Below are 20118 nucleotides of genomic sequence, written 5' to 3'. Positions count from 1 at the left end.
TGCCTTCCTTCCCCACAATCCTGCCGTCAGTTATCTGCATGTTGCTCTTGGCAATGTCATCCAGATGCACAGTATTAGTTTCCATGCGCATGCTGATTACATCTAGTACTATCTCATCACAATCTCTCTAGGTCCCATGTTCCTGTGTCTCCTTCACTGTTGCTAAGTTATCAGACTGCTTATCTGACATCCTGTACTGGATAAGAACAAGTTTCTATCCATTAAATATTTGCAAGACTGAAGCCACTGTTTTCAGTCCATGCTTCAAACTGTATTTGTGCTACTGACTCTATCCCTCTTCCTGGCAACACTTGGAGAGTAAATGTTTACAATATTGGTTGTTTTATTTAACTGCTGAGGCTTTCTTCCAATTACATATTTGCACCTCACTAAGACCCCTTATTTCCTCCACCTGAACTTTACCTGACTTACTCTCTGTCTCAGCTCATTGACTTTTGAAACCCTTACTTATACAGTTTCCCATGTTCAACTTTTTGTATTTTTGAGATCATCCACAACTCTGCCAATTTCTTATTCACCTATCATGTAGCTACGTTTTCTCCCTGTCAAGCAACTAAATTGTCTGCTATTCTTTTTTGCCCTCATCCATCCCTACCACAGTAATGCACTCCAGCCTTGCAACTCTCTGAGATGTGTGCATATCTCATTCTGGCATTTGAGCGGCTGCGATTTTAAACACTCCACGATTGACGTGCCATGAACTAATAAGGCGAAAATGTCCTTAAAAATCTGCTTCTTTGACCAGGTTGTTGGCATGGTTCTTAATGTGGCTAGGTGTGATAATTTGTTTAATAATATTCCTGCGAAGTGCCTTGGGAAGTTTTATTACATAGGAGGTGTCTTAAGAAGCTAAGTTGTTGTTATCATTATATTGGAATTTAAGAAACTAAATGCAAAGCAACAAAATTGAACCATACCCCGTTCATTTGAATTTATGAATTGTTCTTGACTTCAGAGCACAGAACCTTAAGCACATGCTTGCATACTCAAATCAGTATGGCTGTGCTGTAGGCCAACAGATTAAAAAAATCTTTTCATAGACAAGAGCAGCAGTATTGCACCTTGTAAATGCAATATTTGCTAATTGATTAAAATTAAAAGCTATTTCAGCTTAGTCTTTAAAATTAAAGGTGCCTCACTATTGAAAGAATTTTTAAAAATTGATTATTAACTAACAATAGCTGTACAATTGAATAAGGCTAAAGAAAATATGATGTAGAAAACCATTCAATGCTAAAGTGCTGGATCTTATTTCAGCTAAGCAGGTTGAATCTAGTAGAATCTGCAATAAAGGAATTGCAGTTGTGTATGAGAACAGAATTTATATGCAAGGGGAATTTTCACCTCTATCTGGCAGTGGCTAGATGAGATGATGTCACCTTTTAGCTGATTGGCTGCTGAGCACCTAGTGAAGGGAGAAAGGGTAAAGATGCCGGAATAAGCCTCTGTTGTATTCATGGCGAGTACTTTGAGATAGGGACTTGAATTGATTGTTGTTGAAAATTGACTAACAGTTGATCATGTGATCTTTTGGGAGCTGCTTGCATGAGACGAATTGACAGCAATTTTTTAAAAAAGGAATGAGACGGCTGATTTGCAAGAGGATCTGTGCCTGTAAGTTGCAGAATCTGGGTGGAAAAGGCAGAGAGCTATAAAGTGGGAGGATGCGTAGGCTGAAGCACATACAAAAGCAGCAGAAACAAAGATTTGCTTCACAAGTTCATTTTGGCATTTAAAGCAACATTTGAAATGTCAGTACAATAGACTGGTATGCCGATTTATTCCAATCTGAGTTGAAATGTTTGTTACATAGGGCAGAAAAGGTTAGATTAACGCTGTTTAGCCAGGGTGGGTACCTTTTTCATTTCCACTTTATTGAGAAAATAAGACTATTTGTCTGATTGTATTTTTTTCCTTTAACAAGATAACTAGATATTATAACTAAATATTCACAATTTATTGTAGCTTAATATTTTGTGTGCATTTTTTTGAAGATAAAAGCTTTGATGATGAGGAGTCTGTGGATGGAAACAGACCATCAGCCAGTTCTACATTTAAGGTACCGGCTAAGAAAATGGCAAGTGCAAGCATTGGTGGGAAACGATCAGCCTCTGCACCCGGATCTAAATCAGGTACTGTAGTTAGTTTGTTCTTAGATTGCATTTAGTAATAAGATTTATCTTCAGTATAGATTTAATTGACACAATTACTGAAAGAACAATTCATGGTTTTGTGAAATAAGATGAAAAGGCAGCTCTTTTTCTTTTCTAAAAACATTTCCCTGTGTTTGATGAGGTGTGTGCACAACCAGAGATCATCTCCTACAGACAAATATTTGGAAATAAATTTCTGGTCTTTCTCAAGAATGCATGTGATAGGGAAACATTTTCTGTTGACTGGGGAGTCTATGGCAAGAGAACATTGTGAAAACGAGAGCTGGACCTTTCAGGAATGAAATTTGAAATTTCTTCTCCACACAAAAGGTGGAAAAAGTTTAGAACTCTCTGGTGCAGATGGCAGTTGAAACGAGATCAGTTGTAAATTCTGAGGTCATTACGACACAGAGTCCAGTTTCATTTAGATCTCTATTAAGTAATCCAGTCCATCCCACTGGATTGAGACAGGATTCTGTTTATGTCAAGTGGCAATTCATTTTCCTTTTGAAAAATAATTCTCTGCACACACTATCCTCATAGGCAATGAGCACCAACAGGTGGCACAGTGGTTGGCAGTGTTGCTTCACAAAGCCATGGACCCAAGTTCAATTTCACCCTCGGGCAACTGCTTGTGTGGAGTTTGCATATTTTCCCTATGTCTCCATGGTTTCTTCTCGTAGTCCAAAGATGTGCAGATCAGGTGGATTGGCCATAGTGTCCAGGGATATGCAGGCAAGATGGGTTAGCCATTGTAAATGCAAGGTTACAGGGTAGGGTCAGTGGGGTGGGTCTGGATGAATTGCTGTGAGGATAGTTGGTATGAACTTGATGGACTGAATGGCCTGCTTCCACACCAGCAATTCTATACTAAATTCCATTCTATTCTATAGCTCTCTCTGCCTGTGTACCACTATACTGAGACTGTCCTGATGGTTGAATTGTGCAGCAATAGTTAATACTTTTTAATCACTAACAAGCTGAGAGAAGTGGACAGAAATTTTATTTTTAAAAATGTACACCATTTTATTAACTTTTCAAACCAACTTTATTTTATGAAATAGAGACCTATCAATACAGTATTCGAGGAGCAAGAGAATCAACGTTTCAGGCATCAGCCCTTCATCAGGAAGGGCTGATGAAGGGCTTATGCCCGAAACGTCGATTCTCCTGATCCACGGATGCTACCTGACAGGATGTGCTTTTCCAGCACCAGACTCTCGACTCTGATCCTCCAGCATCTGTAGTCCTCATTTTCACTTATTAATACAGACCTATTTTGTTGTCGTGTTTTTAGGCAATCAAGATGTTGATGGATTGCTCCTAATTGTATACAATAAATAGTTATATTTAAAGCGGGTATTTTGTGTTTAGTTACTAGTGGTGACATAAAAACTGCACTTCTGAATATTATACTTGAGTAAATTTAGTCCTACAATGAATTTGTTTGTGGAATATTATAGATTCATGGTCAAGTTGATATGGAAGGATACCTTGCAATCTAGCGACATTTTGAATTTCAGACCTCTCACTTAGTCCTTGTTTTTGTGTTCCCCAAAGGATGTGGACACATGAACTGTGAGTTTTCTATTTTTCTGAATTAGAATAGGTCGTCAGGAAGGACGGTGGAGCTGAGAACAGGAAATGAATGTATAAGCATAATGGAGAAGCTGTCTGACATTTATTTGCAACAATTTTTCAAAATATTTCTTACTAGCTGTGGTATATTCCTTGAAGATTAGTGTCATGTTCTTGTATTTGTCAGATCTTTGGCTTATCCCAAATTCTGCTCCATACATCCTATTATGCACTAAGTCCTAACTATCATCCCTGTCATTGTAGCCTTAATATTCAGACCTCGCAACAATTCAAATTAAAAATTTTCATTTTCATTTACAAGTCCCTTCAGTATTGTGCCTTATTTTCTCTCTACAACTTCCTCTAATCTCACAAATCAACCCATTCATATTCCTTGTTTCTATTAAATAGACAATAGGTGCAGGAGTAGGCCATTCTGCCCTTCAAGCCTGCACCACCATTCAATATGATCATGGCTGATCATCCTTAATCAGTATCCTGTTTCTGCCTTATCTCCATAACCCTTGATTCCACTATCCTTGAGAGCTCTATCCAACTCTTTCTTAAATGAATTCAGAGACTGGGCCTCCACTGCCCTCTGGGGCAGAGCATTCCACACAGCCACCACTCTCTGGGTGAAGACGTTTCTCCTCATCTCTATCCTAAATGGTCTACCCGGTATTTTTAAGCTGTGTCCTCTGGTTCGGCACTCACCCATCAGCAGAAACATGTTTCTTGCCTCCAGAGTGTCCAAGCCTTTAATAATCTTATAGGTATCCATCAGATCCCCTCTCAGTCTTCTAAACTCAAGGGTATACAAGCCCAGTCGCTCCAGTCTTTCAGTGTAGGGTAATCCCGCCATTCCAGGAATTGACCTCGTGAACTCCGCTGCACTCCCTCAATAGCCAGAATGTCTTTCCTCAAATTTGGAGACTGCACACAGTACTCCAGGTGTGGTCTCACCAGGGCCCTGTACAGCTGCAGAAGAACCTCTTTGCTTCTATACTCAATCCCTCTTGTTATGAAGGCCAACATGCTATTAACCTTCTTTTCTCCTCCTCCTTTCATCCTCCTTTTCTCGATTCTACTAATGTGGCAGATTATGAGCCCATCTGAAGCTGCTTAAACCATCTAATTTGATGCCACTTTTCACCAATTATAGTTACTTTTGCTCAAAGCATGTTGTTTAAACTGTGCTTTGCTTTATTTGCTAACTTTACCCTTATGGCTTGCAGTTTTTTCTATTTCTCTGAAGAACCATGCAGCAGTTGGCATATTTTTGTGTGTTCATTTAGTATTGTCATGTGCAACTACAAAGAAAAGAAGATAAAGGTTTCATTTATGTCACACCTTGGAGGAACTTACTGGATGCCCCAAAGTGCTTTGCAGCCAATGAACTCCTTTGGAAGTGTAGTCGTTGTAGGAAGCATGAAAACTAATTTGCAGACAGTAAACTCTGCAAACAGTAATATGATCATTTCCAGACTATCTATTATTGGAACAATGACTGACTGAGTTTTATTGGCCTGGACATTGTATGATAACTACCGCATAACTTCCTATTCTTTGAAATAGTGCCATGGGATCTTTTCCATCCATTTAAGTACTGCACTGAGGTGTTTGCTAGATTATATTGCTCAAGTGCAGCTGTGGAATTTGAACCTATGACCTTGTTGCACAAAGGTGAAAGTCCTACCAACTGAATCGCAACTAGCATTCTTTATAGTTCCATCTCCACCTTGATGTTACAATCTCCATAGAGATTGATAACTTTAGGAAGAGGAATTGATTCACATTGCCAATGAAAAGAAAAATACTGGGTGTTATTTCACCTTTTAAAGCTTTTTCTGTAACAAAATCAGTGTAGCTCAGCTGAAGGATCATTCAAATAAGAAGATAAATTGTGCTTAAATCATAAATATAACAAAGATGCACCTCCCATATCTTCACAAAAACTCGCATAACTTATTGCAGAAATGAAACATCACAAGTGCCCTCCAGTTATTACAGCTCTTGAGTCATATACATCAGCAAAAGTGTTCCATTTGAAGTTCCCAGACACAGTTGCTGTCAACAAGGTACCACAAATTCAAGTCCTGTCTCTTCCTATCTCTTCCGTTGTGATAATACTGAGGCCCCTTTTTCAATCCTTTAAAATATCTAGTAGGTTCCAGCACCCTTCAACAGTAACAGTGTGTTTTGTGCAGTCACCAGTTCCTGGTGCTTCCTGTTTTCTGTTTTTCCAACTATGTAATGCATACAAGAACACAATCTGTGCACAATTCTAATATCTATTTCAGCACCAATGACTGCCTAATTGAAGCCAACCATCCAGAAAGAGTCTTGCTCGTTGTCTCTCTACACAAGTTCTGAAGCTTTAAAAAAGAGAAAAATAGGCTTTAAGCACTTCCACTTTACCTAGCTTTTGATTTAGCCTTTGCTTCTCAGCTTTTCAGAGTAATGCCAGCTCATAGCTCCTTGAAAGTAGAGTCTCAGTTAGATAGGACAGTGAAGAAGGCATTTAGTATGCTTTCCTTTATTGGTCAGAGTATTGAGTACAGGAGTTGGAAGGTCCTGTTGCATCGGTATAGAACATTGGTTAGGCCACTTTTGGAATATTACGTGCTGTTCTGGTCTCCTTCCTATCGGAAGGTTTTGTGAAACTTGAAAGGGTTCAGAAAACGTTTACAAGGATGTTGCCAGGTTTGGAGGATTTGAGCTATCAGGAGACGTTGAATCAGCTCGGGCTGTTTTCCCTGCAGCCTCGGAGGCTGAGGAGTGACATCATAGAGGTTTATAAAATCACGAGGAGCATGGATAGGGTAAATAGACAATGTCCTTTACCTGGGTTGGGGGAGTCCAGAACTAGACGGCATAGGTTTAGGGTGAGAGGGGAGAGATATAAAAGAGACCTAAGGGGCAACTTTTTCACACAGAGGATGGTGCATGTGTGAAATGAGCTGCCAGAGGAAGTGGTGGAGGCTAGTACAATTGCAACATTTAAAAAGCATTTGGATGGGTATATGAATAGGAAGGGTTTAGAAGGATATGGGCTGGGTGCTGGTGAGGATCTAAAATTTGAATTTAGGCTGTTGTCAGAAGCATTAAGTATATGTAGATTTTTATTAACCACAAAATGGCTTTTCATTTTAAAATAACACAACAAAATGGCTGAAAATAATGATTTAGTTCTGTGACTTGTACTGCTGTTCTGCAGAATTATGCTAAAATACAAAAACAGTGATTTGGTATTTTGAACTAACCTGGAACTAGCAAGCATGGGATTATTATGTGCATCAAACAATCCGTTTCTCAGGAAATATCATTGGATTAGCCTGCTGTCAATCATGTCACCTTATTACAGTTGATCGGACTTTTCTTGTAATTAAGAACCCTTTCCCAGGAAATATTATTGGATTAACCTGCTGTAAATCATGTCACCTTATTACAGTTGATTGGATTTTCTTTGTAATTAAGGCTGTACTGTCTCTTTAAAAACATTTAAATAATGTGTAATTTTCTAATGTAATTGCGCAACTTCGCCACGGAACACAGAAGCTTTAATCTCTGTGTTGCTGGACAGAATTGCGTCAAGGTGCCTTACTTTATTAAATTGATGACCTTGCTTTGTACAGACTGCATTCTGTTGATTATTTGACCCATCTCGGACCAAAAAGGCTGCTTAACAGGGGTCTAGATCTTCACTGGCAGGTGGGTCTAGGTTGGGTTGGGATACCTGGTGGGCATGGAGAAGTTGGACTGAAGGTTCTGTTTCCGTGCTGTACATCTCTATGACTTTAAATGGATATTTCTTGAAACCACGTAATCTAATAATCAGGAAACTAAATTAATTTTCATCTAAAATACATCCCAGCTCATTTTATTCTTTTAAGGCATGTCACACAAAATGACTTATCTCAGCCCATTATTTCTCACTTTAATTGGAATTAAAACATTATAAATAAAGTTTTCCATTCTTTTTGATCTGCATTCTTCAACTCATATCTCTTTCTGCCTGTCTCCATCAGTTTTTTAAAACTTTATAATTTCTTTCAGCAGTTTTCTGCATTACAAAATTACGTCATTACAAATTGAGGATATTGATATTCAGAATTGATACAAATTGCTTGTGTAGTGTTTGTACCCTCTGATTTTTTTTATATATAAGATTCAAATCATTTGACTGTCATCCTTGTCAGTTTTTCAATTCAAGGATGGCACTTGCCAGGCTTCATGATTTGTATGACCTCAAGTATCTCAGCAAATCGAGTCTGGAGTCATTGGTCTTTGAACAGAAAGGACTAGAGTTGTCCTGGGGAAAAGGGATTCTTGAGATAGAGTTCAGCTGTCCTTTCACTTGTTGAATGAGATGTTGCCTAAATGGTATGGTTTGCACCAAAGTGCGCCTACATGCCAATGTCAATTTATCCCCTTTTCAGTGAGGTCTTCACTGTCCTTAAAATGCTTCTCTGTTCTACTAAGATCAGGAGCCATCCTTAAGTTGTGGAAAGAGGATTTGTTTTAGAAGCCAATTATTTTGTGGCATGGTGGCTCAATGATTAGCGCTATAGCCTCACAGCACCAGGGATCCAAGTTCGATTCCAGCCTCGGACAACTGTCTGTGTGGAGTTTGCACATTTCCCCCATGTCTGTGTGGGTTTCCTCCCACAGTCCAAAGATGTGCTGGTTAGATGAATTGACCATGGTAAATTACCCATTGTGTTAGGTGCATTAGTAACAGGGAAGTAGGTCTGGTGGGTTACTCTTCAGAGGGTTGGTGTGGACTTGTTGGGCCAAAGGGAATCTAATCTAATCTAATCTATTTGGTGTGTTGATGCAGTGTCCAAACCAGTGGAACTGTTTTGATATGATCATGCTTGTCATGCTGAAGAAATTGGCATCAAATAAGTACCAGAAATTGTTTGCCTGTGTTCCCACTTTACTGAGTATCCTGGGAATTCACCAAAACACTGCAGCCCTGGTGGCAGTTTTGATGGGTGATCAAAATTGCTCTATAAAAGACACATGTCAACAACAGCTTTGTAGACTGAAGCCTTTGTTTTCTTGTGGAGATCTTTGTTATCAAAGACGTGATTGTATAATGTTTGTCAGGCTGTGCAAGCATAATTGATTTTGTGCTAGATCTGCTCCTCGATGGTGACCTTTTGAGAAAAGTATCTTGTCAGATATGGGAAATGTTCAACAACATCTCTAAAACAGATAAGAAATTTATTGCCATGTGCAATTTTACATGAAAAATACAGTAAAAAGTTTTATAAATCGCCCCACTGCAATGCCTATGTCTATGCCAGAAGTCATACATAATGCTAATAAAAAGTAAAATGAAGACAAACATCACGGTTCTGTTACAACTGCTGGGCTCTGGGAAAGCCAATTAAGGAACAATGGAATATCTTGAAGACGCAGCCAGGATGAGGCAGACATTCTGGGACAGCAACGCAAGGCTGCTGGAATACTGATCCAGAATCTTCCGCCGAAGAAGATCACCATGTCAGGCCAAGGCCATCACTCCTGGATGAGACCATTAATACCTGAAAGCCAAAGATGAAGAAGACTTCCATATCGGGACAGGACTTCCATGCTGTGCCGAGACTGCCATTTCTTCTTCAGGTGCTAAGGCCTAGCCGCAGACCTGGAGCATCGACCTACGAGTCCAGACTGGGCAAAGTTAGTCCAGGACCAGATCCTTGCTTGCTGGGAGACCTCTGGCTCTGTTGGAGCCGCGCCCAGCTCATCCTCGTGTTACTGCTGTTGCTGCCAGTGGCTGTCTTCTTCATCACATTCCAGACTAAAAAGAAAACAAAAAAGAGCTAATGAAGAAAAGAGAAAGAAAACCCACAGGAGAAGATGAGACCCGGTCTCAGGTCAGCTACACCACCATCATCCTGAAGTCTCCCCATCAGTACTAAAAGCTACAGGGACAGGTGATTGTCTTGGGGAGGGCTGGTGAAGGATTCGGGACTTGCTGATGTTATTTTGCATGTGGAAGGCAAGCATTTGAGCATGGCCTGAATAACACTTGCAATGTGGACTACAACTGTACAGTTTTTGGAATTTTGTAAGTCATAGATAAACTGGAAGGTCACCTTAGTTTTGGCTGTCAGCAATTTGACATTTAAAAAAGTCCTGTTGGGTCTTTAATCGTGAAATGAGTCACAAATGAGCACCAGAAGAAGCCTGCAGCAGATGGTGAAGAGCTTTGGCGCAATCACACAATCTTGCTTCATGCCTATAAAATATAAAAGAGCATGGTTTCTAATCCATTATATTATACAAGAGTTATAGGATGTAGGAGATTTTGCTGGACATCCAAGTCTCCAGAGCATTTCCAATGTGCTTTGTGATTGATGGGGTCCATGCCCTTTGACATATCAATTAAGGCCACATAAAGCTCATTATGCTATTTAAGACACCTTTTTGGATTTGTTATGCAACAAAATTAGGCCCGTGGTTCACCTGGATGACTGTAAGTCACATTTGGTCTCTGAAATTATGCCAAAACTATAAATTTTGAAAAGAAAATCACTTGAATGTAGAAGTATGGTAGAGGGAATATTTGATCACACACTTCCACACCATTCTTCAATTTGGGGATCATTTTAGGTTAATGTATGTAGGCTGGAAGGTTGTGCATTATCTGCTTAGAATTTAGATGAATACTTAATTGGCTTTAGAAACAAAGCAAGATTGCATTTAACATGATTTTCTCAATTGCATCAAAAATAAGACGTAGGCTGTTTTGGCCCCTCAAACCTGCTCTACCATTCAATAAGAACATGGCTGTAAGTCTAGTTTCCCGTCACCTCTCATAATCAGTGACTCTATTGCATTAAATATGTCAGACTTAGCCTTGAATATATTCAATGAGACTGTTTTTAAAGTTCTCTGGGGTGGAAATCTCCAAAACTTACTGACTGTGCAAGAAGAAATTCCTCCTCAGCATTGTCTTAAGTGGGATCCCTCATTTTGGAGATTCTGCCTCTAGGTCAGAGTTCTCCTATGAGCAGCTATACTGTCAAATTCTTCAGGATTGATTGATAAGTTGATTTCATTGTCACGTGTACTCAAGTACAAAAGTACAGCAGCACAGAGAAAAGTATATAATGTCTTCATTCAAGATGCTTTCTTAGGTACAAGTACCTACATACAGATTCTTAAGAACATAGTTAAAAGTTAAACAGTGCAGTAATTATAGTATAGCATAAAACAAACAAAAAAAGTTAAAAGTTACACATTGCAACCTTCTTAGTTTTAAGTAGAAAATAAATAAAGCTGAAACTCATCATGTTTTAATAAGATTATCTCTTAATCATTAAAACTCTAATGAATATGGATACATTCTGCTTATTTTATCTCTAAAGGAAACCCATTCATATCAGAAATCAACTTGTGAATCTTTTTTGGAGTTGTTGCCAAAACAAATATATCCCCCTTAAGCATGGAGAGTCAAACAGATGCACTACTCTTGGTGTGGTCTCAATTGTGTTCTTTATTGTTGTGGCAAGATTTCACTAATTTTATCACCCTTCCAAAAAAGCTTGCAATATCACTTGCTGGACCTGCACACTTAGCATTTTGTAATTTATATGCAAGGTGACTGAGATGCTCCTGTACAACAGAATTCCGCAGTTTCTTTCTCCTTAAATTAATTTCCTACTTTTTTCCACCAATGTACGCAATCTCACTATATCGCATTCCATCATACAGATTTTCACATAACTTATCTACAACAGTTTATAGACCTTTCGCGTCCACCTCACAACTAGTTTTCTGACCTACGTGTGTATTAGAAAATCTGGGTGCAACCTACCTGGTCACTTTGTCCAAAGCCTTAACATACACTGTAAATAATTGAGGTCCCAACTTTCATCTGTGTGGTGCTCCACTGGTTACAGATTGTCAACCTGAAAATCACGCTTTTATTCTCACTGTTTCCTATCAGGCAGTCATAGATGCCTCAAAGCACATTATGGCTAACCAAGTACTATTTTCGGTGATAATCACACTTTTAATATAGAAACAAGACAACAAATGTGTGCACAATAGTTTCGCAGAAAATGTGGTCATGTATAGATAATTTGTTTTGTAATGTTGATTGAGGGGTATATGCTGAGCCAAAAAATTAGGGATAATGCCTAAAATAGTGCCATGGGATCCTAAACAACTAGCAGGGCAGATGGAACTTCAGCCGAACAACTCATACAAAAAACTGAACCTACAACTGTACAGCATACCTCAGTATTGCACTGGAGTGTCAGCTTTTTCTTTCTCTGGTATTAAATAGGATTTGAACTATCAAACTTATCGGAAATGAGAGCTTTATTGTTAGGAATAATGCTTTTTAACTTCAAGTTTAATTTATAGTTTGCATTTTTTGTGTAAAGAAAGGGCAGATGTTTTAGTTTACAGAGTTTTGGTGTGCTTTGCACTAGGAGGTCTGGAGATCTATTTGTGTATACAAGTGTTTTTAATGAGGTTTTACAACCCCCAAAGAGAATTGGTTGATGCATTTAAAAATCAAAGCTTGGAGGAAACTGCACTGTTGCCTAATGTCAGAAGTCCAGGGACACACAAAGAGATAGAAAAATACAAGACAGAGTATGGCTGAGCCAGAGAGTGGAGAGAGGGTTCTCTTATGTTTGGTCTGAAGTTAAAGTGATTGTGAATTCAGTTTGTAGTTTGTTTTCAAATGTTTCTGGGGGAGATGTCAGCTGAGGAAGGGCATCTGGCAAATGCCTAAGAATTTGCTCGAAGGAAACCTGTTGCAGCTATGCTAGCCTGAGCAAGAAGTCTTAGTGTGGAGATGATGATGAATCTCATTGGAATTTGATGTTTGTAAGGATGTTACAGTACACAATTATCTGAAACCCTTGGGACCTGCTGGTTTTCGGAATTCAGAATTTTTTGGATTTTGGAATAAGTGACAGTGTAACGGTGACATTTTTATAATTCTTACCTGTGAGTACTACAGGCCCTGAGACAGAATTGAAACCTGCCAGTGCTGGGTCATGCCCCCATGTCGCATCTGAGTGATGTGGGTCAAGTGGGTGTGGAATTGAATTAACTGTTTGCACGCCAACCAACCTTTTTAATGAGAAAAAAACTTCACGAAGAAATCTTAGGATTTCAGAGCTTTTCAGATGAAGGATTGTCTGCCTATACTAGAATTAAAGGACTAGTGAGAGTTTTATTGGTATTTATACTGAAGGTTTTTTGTTTTTTTAAACGAGTGTAATATGTTTCAATTTTTTTCTTGATTAATAAGCAGTTTGTTCTGTATGTTAAAGAGTACACATGTTGCTTGTATGAACATATTTGGTAACTGTCCTCCGTGGTTTAAAAATCAAATTTAGGATTTATCAAGCCAGATTTCAGACTGGGATTTGACTGGTCTAGTATTATTGACATTGTAATACCATCCAGCTATGTTATTAGTGTAATATTAATTGGTTTGTTCGAGTGAGATTGTGATCTACAAGTAACTAAAATAGAATATAGTGAAAGCACTCAGACCCAGATGGCATCTCTGGAGATTTCCTTTAATCAGAAGAAGTGATGTCCACTTTGTTTTTGTTTTGTCCCCTGATTTTACTGAAGCTTCAGTAGGAGCTTCACCTAGAAAAAATAATTGAAACCAAATTATTTGTCACTTACCTTCTATTCACCTACATTGCAGCTGCTGCAAATTGAGGTACTCCAAAGGATTAAGAAAATAATAACATTAAATGGAGTTTACTGAATTGGTTGTTTCTACCCTACACCAATTACATTGAGTTTATTTCAAAATTTCTAGGCCAGCATTTATTGCCCATGCTTATTTATTGCTCCCTCAGCTCAACTGAGTTCTGAGGAAGGGTCAGTCAACCCGAAATAGTAATTTTGATTGCTATCTGCAGATGCTGCCAGACCTGCTGAACTTTTCCAGCAGTTTCTGTTTTTGTAGGTAAATTAACATGATCACTGGGATTTGGTTTCATAGCTATCTTTCCATCTTTTCTTTCCATCATTTAGAATAGAACCTTGTTTTTGGTTACCATGTTTTTTTTCTTTCCTGATCGCTATTATGTTTGCAAATTAACTAATTGACTTGCAGTATCCTGTTTTTATGATATGTTGGCAAAGTTGATGCTACTCTGCCTTAGTTTGCTATGTTCTTTTAAATCTTCATCCTGAGCGATTCTAGCATGATAAGGGAATTACTCTGTATTGCTATATTTTTACCACATACCTATAATCCTTGCCTGCATTACATTTAATTTGTTACTTGTTAGTTCTTAACTGTCTCTTGTAATTTTTGTTACTCCATTATTCATGTAAAGTCAAACCAGCAATGGTTCCAGCATTGAACCCAGAGCTGTCTAACTCTGTTTTGCATTTCTCAGTCTGAATTCCAAAAGGCACCCAGTTCACAAAATTTCAGGCAGTCTCTTGTCCGTCACCAGGGGTATTCTGAAATCTTCTGCATTTATAGCTATTCTTAAGCCATGCTTCACCTTTCCTCTTGCAAACAATTTATGCATGAGTGTTGATTCTGCCAAATTTAGTGGATCCCACAGGACCAAACAAGGGCTGAAGGTGCTGGGAAAATGAGACAGAGATACCTCCATCCAATTCTCACCATTGGAAAATTGTTCTAATTTAGTATGGGTTGATAACTGCCTGACATAGGAATCCCACACACTGATGTTGGGCTCCATTTAAACTTATAAATGAACCACTTCAAGCCAAATACCCGAATGTTTACTGGAATTTTGTTTATGGAGTATGGTATTACTGATGCAACCAGCACTTATTGCACATGCTTAATTGTCCAGAGAGCAGAAGAGTCATTGGCCTAGGCATCTGGATTACTAGCCTACTAAGCCCCTCTCATCGGTGACCTGCTGTTTGTGACTTTCATCCTACCCAGCTTTTCCCAACGATCCAGCATCTTTTCTCTGGATAGGCCACACAGCATTATTGGCCACAGCCACAAAATGTATTGGTTCTGCCAGAAATGAAATCTGCTCACCACTGGGGAAAGAGTTGGTCTTGGAATTGTTAATATTGACTGCAGGCATGATGAGGTTTCAGACATCAGGTGAAACCTTGGGTACCGTCCACCAGCTCTTCTCAACAGTACTACTTCCATGTTGAACACCAAGTGGAAGAAGCAATGAGAGTAGTGAGAGCATAGAATGGGCAGGGTATCTCAAAGATCATCAACAAGTCCAATCTTAGCAGTGAACATCGTGTGGTGTGGCACCACCATTGTGCTAAATGGGATAATTTCAGATCAAATCCGGCAACTCTCAACTTGGCAGCCATGAGCCACTGTGAGGCCATCAATAGCAGCAGAATTGTGTTTGATCACAATTTGTAACCTTGTATCCTGGCATGCCCCTCTCTCCACTATTGTCACTAGGTTAAGAATTGACAGGCCCAACCCAATGATTCTTCTGCTGTCTGGGCAAATGTCAAATCATACCTTACAGAAAATGTCCCAGATACCACCATCACATCCCTAGGTATGTCCTGTCCCATTGGTGGGAAAGATCCTGCCAGAGATGGTGGTACAGAGTTATACAGTTGTGGGGGAGTTAACATGCAAGACCTTAAAACTGACTCTGGACCACATGACATCTCGTGGTACCTTGTCAAACGAGGAACCCTCCAATTGATTACCACATATTGTTCTCCACCCCAGCTGATGATTTAATACATTCATATGTTCCACCACTTGGAAGATGCAATGAGGATAGCAAGAGTGCAGCATGATCTCTAGGTGGGAGATTTCAATATCCATCAACACCATTACTGACTGAATTGGCTGAGTCCTAAATAATCTTAATAATGGACTGGGTTGATGGCAGGTGGTGAGGGAAGTAACAAAAGGAAAATACTTACTTAACTTTGTCCTTACCAGTCCACTTGCCGCAGATGCATCTGTCCGTGCACATCTCAATAGCAGTACTCACACCATAGGACCACGTCTCCACTGTGACTACATTCATAGTGAGGATTCTCTCCATCATGTTGTGTGGCATAACCACTATACTAAGTGTGATAGATTTCAAACAAATGATGTCATGGGCCATCAACAGTAACAGAATTGTATTTGAGTACAATCTGTGGTGTAATGGTATTGCATTTCCTCATGTTCCCATTGCCATCAATCTTTGTTCAATGAACAGTGTAGAAAACAATACCAAGATACCTAAAAATGAGGTGTCACTCTGGTGAAGCTTCAACACAGGGATACCCTGCCTGGCAAGCAGCTGAGGCAGCATAAAATAAATAGAGTGAAGTGATCCCAAAACTTACACAACTGAACTAAGCTCAGCAGTCCTGCTGTAAATGCTGGCGGACAATTAAATAACTCACTGAAAGAGAATGCTGCATAATATCCTCATCTTCTATGGTGGTGGAATCTAGCACATGCGTGCAAAAGACAAGGCTGAACTGTTTTCATCCATGTACAGCCAGAAATGATGAGTGGACACTCCAGCTCAGCATCTTCCTCCGGTCCCTAGCATCGGAGGTGCCAGTATTTAGCCAATTCAATTCACTCCATGTTATATCAAGAAACAACTGAAGTACCTGGATATTGCAAAATCTATGTGCCTTTACAACATTCTGGCAATTGAATTGAGAAATTGTACTCTCGAACTAGTGGCATCTGTAGTCAAATTGTTTCTGTGCACCTACACACCGGCATCTGCCCAATGTTAGTTGTTGGAATAATTAATTTCACTGGAATAGCTATAAACATTAGTTCTTGGGCTAGTTAAGCCAATATACTATTGTCAACGTTGCCCACACTTTTAAATGAAGTAAACTCCAAACTAATTTGAAATATGTTTACGTCAGGCTATTTTTACAAGCTTCCCAATCACATGCCTTCTTTTTTGACAGCTAGAACTTTTAGTTTCTTGATGAACTATGAATTAGATTTTTTAGATTCCCTGCAGTGTGGATACAGACCCTTCAGCCCAGCAAGTCCACACTGACCCTCTGAAGAGTAACCCACCCAGACCCATTTCCCTCTGACTAATGCACCTAACACTATGGGCAATTTAGCATGGCCAATTCACCTGACCCGCACATCTTTGGACTGGGATATGCAAATGTAAAGTTGCCATCATCTTGCCAGACCACGGGGCTGCTGTCTTATTAAAGAGGGACATCTAATGGTGGTTTAACCCAAGTGTAAAGATCGAGAAGGTGCAACCTTCATTGGTGACCTTAGCTGGTATAGGTATTGAACGCATGTTACTGTCACTCCGTGTCGCAAACCAGCTGTTCAACCAACTGCACTAACAAGCTCCCCAATTGAGCTAACTGTCCCTGAAGACCAATTGTACCTTTCCACTATAGACTTTATGAAAGTACTACTTCACATTTAGCCTTTCTATGATTTGCAATGAAGCTGCTGCCTTGACAACATTTTTTTTAATGTAACAAATCAACCATTCTTACCAGAAGTTGAAGAATGCCGACAATGTTGTTTAATACTTCCATGTGGTTAGTTTTTTTTAAAAGATTTTTCTTTTTTAGATTTTTCTTAATTTTCCACTTGATGTTGTCTTCTTCCTTCTCTCTTGATCAAATTTATTTTTCTCTTAATTTATTTCTCTTTGCTACTTGACTTGAAATTACATTCACCCATCCTGAATTTACCCCAGTCCTCAGTACATCTTTTGTTTATTTCACAATCTTTAAATCTCAATTAAGGAAATACAGTTTTTCTCAATAAGATTTCACTACTCTAATGACACTGCTGCATCACAATAAGTTCAAATTTCCAGTAATTGTGCACAAATATTTTAAAACTAAATGTGCCATTGCAGGCTGAAGGCTGTACCATTTATGATCAACACGGCCAGATGTAACAAGTGCATGATCCATATCAGTCTCCCGTGGAGTCTCTCATTGTCATAGATTCTTGAATTCAGCTAATTTGATTCACTCCACATAATATCAAGAAACAGATGAGTGAACATGGACAGAGTAAAGGCTGTTGCCCTCTTGATCGAAAGTCCAATTTGATGTAAACTGTGACTGAGTGAATAGCAGTCTCATCTTTGAATCAGAAAATTCTAGGTTCAAGTCCCAACCCAAGTTGTGCTTTTAAGTCATTTGTTGGACATACAGTTTCAGATGAGATGTAAACTAGAACCTTTTTTGTAAATGACACTATTTCTCAATCAGCATCACAGAAACAGATTATCTAAACATTATGGTGTTGTTGATTATTGTATCTGGAGTGCCAAGTCTTCAGCATTATTAAAACCATTGATCTCTGCTGCCAAGAGGTACAAGTGTAATAAATGCTCAATTGCATGCTATGTTCCATGTCCAATTCTGCATTTGAGAGCTGATGCTTGCCGCAGAATACCTTGGATTTTCTTCCCCTCTGCTTGCACTACTTTGCAGAGGTGTAGAAGAAACTCATGACGTTCTGACATGGAATTACACCGAATTTAAAGCACTAGAACAATTCCAGTCCCAGAATGTCCAATTTAATGTTTCTGCTCCATTTGAGCTTTCTTGCATCTTACTTTATCTCATCCTAACAAAGCATTTGACTCTTCTTCTTTCCTCCTTCCTGCTTTTAAAGTCCCCCTTCCAATTCATCTCCACTGTTTACTGCAGTCATTTTATAAGATGGCAGGTTCCACCTCTATACTACTCTCTGAGGAATTTTCTTCTGAATTCTATGTTGGCATTGCTACCACATTAGTTTTGAGACTCATAGTTTTGTGCTGCCCCTCAAGCGGAAATTTATGTGAATCCACCCTGTGGAATCCCCTTCATTTCAAAAATTAAATATTTCTGTCACACCTCAAGGGAAATCAAGCTCGTCAAGTGGGCAGGGAGCTTTGGTATTATTTTCCAATCATTATGTTGTTGTTGCAGAATTACACTGACAGTATCTCCTAAGGCACCACATTGTGTCTCTTAGTTCAATTACTTCTCTCTGTCTTTTGTTATTATTTACAACAAGAATATGCTCATTGGAAGCACAATATTAGCTTTTTAATCCTTCTCACTGTTTGAGAGTAAGAAAAGGTTCATTGAAACTGACAGAATTTTGATTCAGTACAGTCCAAATCAAACAAAGGTTAGTTTTTATTTTGCAAACACACAATTAACAAACTTCATATTTAATCAGCACTTTATTCTTGTATGTCTAGGAAATTCACAGAAGTTTATCTTTGGCCTAGATGTCAGAATGATGTAAGTGGCAGAAGATCATTTTGGTGCAGGTGAATTCAGAAACGAAGTGATGGATGAAATTGGTGCAGATGGATATTTCAGCATAAAATTATTATTACTTGTTAATTGCACTAATTTCTTCAGAAAAAATGAAGTCGCAAACCTGTCATAATTATTGTGCAACTTCTCAGAAATCTCCTGTCCATTTGTTTTTTTTCTGCATGGCACATAACTGAATAAATCTCCTATTATTGGGCAGATGCCAATGTTATAATCAATCCAGACAACTTAGGGTGAGGCTGGTTTCTGCACTTCTACTGATTGGATGCTGCTACGGAGAGTCATTTTTCAGCATGTAGGTTTTAGAACAGAGGGAGAAATATTTGCCAGGATGACAGTTCCTTCTTTAAATGGTGCAATACATTTTTTGCATTTGAACCAGAATTACCAGAACAGGTTGAAGATTGATGTAACTTTGAATAACCGTGATAGCACAGTACTACTATAATACTGAATTAAAAATGGAAACAATGACAGATGCTGGAAATTAGAAACAAAAACTGTTGATTTATGTTGTGAATAACTGAGATCCGTCAATAACTGGCTATAAAGCAAAGTCAAATAAAATCGTTGACAATTATGTCACCTGCCCCCATAGTCACATGCACACCTGTACCTACAGTCACCGCCGCAGATGTCAGATCAGCCTGCTTGAAAATGAACCCAAGGAAAGCGATTCTGGATGGAATTCCCACCAGAACCTCTGCAGACCAGCTGGTGGGAGTATTTACAGACATCCTTAACCTCCTTTTGCTATTATGTGAGTTTCCCTCCTGCTTCAAGAAGTCTACTGCCAAATAAAAATCAGTGCTTTAATGACTACCACCCATCAGCTCTGACATCCATCATTTTGAAGTGCTTCAAGACGTTAGTAATGACACGTATCTACTCCAGCCTCCCAGATTGCCTCAATCCACCACAGTTTGTCTACCATCACGATAGGTCCATGGCAGATACACTCATCTCTGGAACATCTGGATAACAAGGACACCTATGTCGGACTCCTATTTATTGACTTCAGCTCCGCCTTCAGCACCACAATTCCAACCAAACCCATCTCCAAACTCTGAGACCTAGGACTCTAGTC

General features: G+C 39.1%; 1 protein-coding gene across 8 annotated transcripts in view; it reads left to right on the top strand.

The window, feature by feature from the left end:
- clasp2 (cytoplasmic linker associated protein 2) overlaps nt 1-20118 on the top strand; it is a 332562-nt gene that overhangs the window by 92699 nt on the left and 219745 nt on the right. For all 8 annotated transcript variants that reach the window (XM_060822878.1, XM_060822864.1, XM_060822868.1 and 5 more), the window contains exon 8: nt 2016-2153. In XM_060822878.1, coding sequence (XP_060678861.1) covers nt 2016-2153 — 138 coding nt within the window. The remainder of the gene's footprint in view (nt 1-2015; nt 2154-20118) is intronic.

This window comes from Hemiscyllium ocellatum, chromosome 4 (assembly GCF_020745735.1).
Source record: "Hemiscyllium ocellatum isolate sHemOce1 chromosome 4, sHemOce1.pat.X.cur, whole genome shotgun sequence".
Lineage (NCBI taxonomy): Eukaryota > Metazoa > Chordata > Chondrichthyes > Orectolobiformes > Hemiscylliidae > Hemiscyllium > Hemiscyllium ocellatum.
This window is presented reverse-complemented; position numbering and strand designations above follow the sequence as displayed.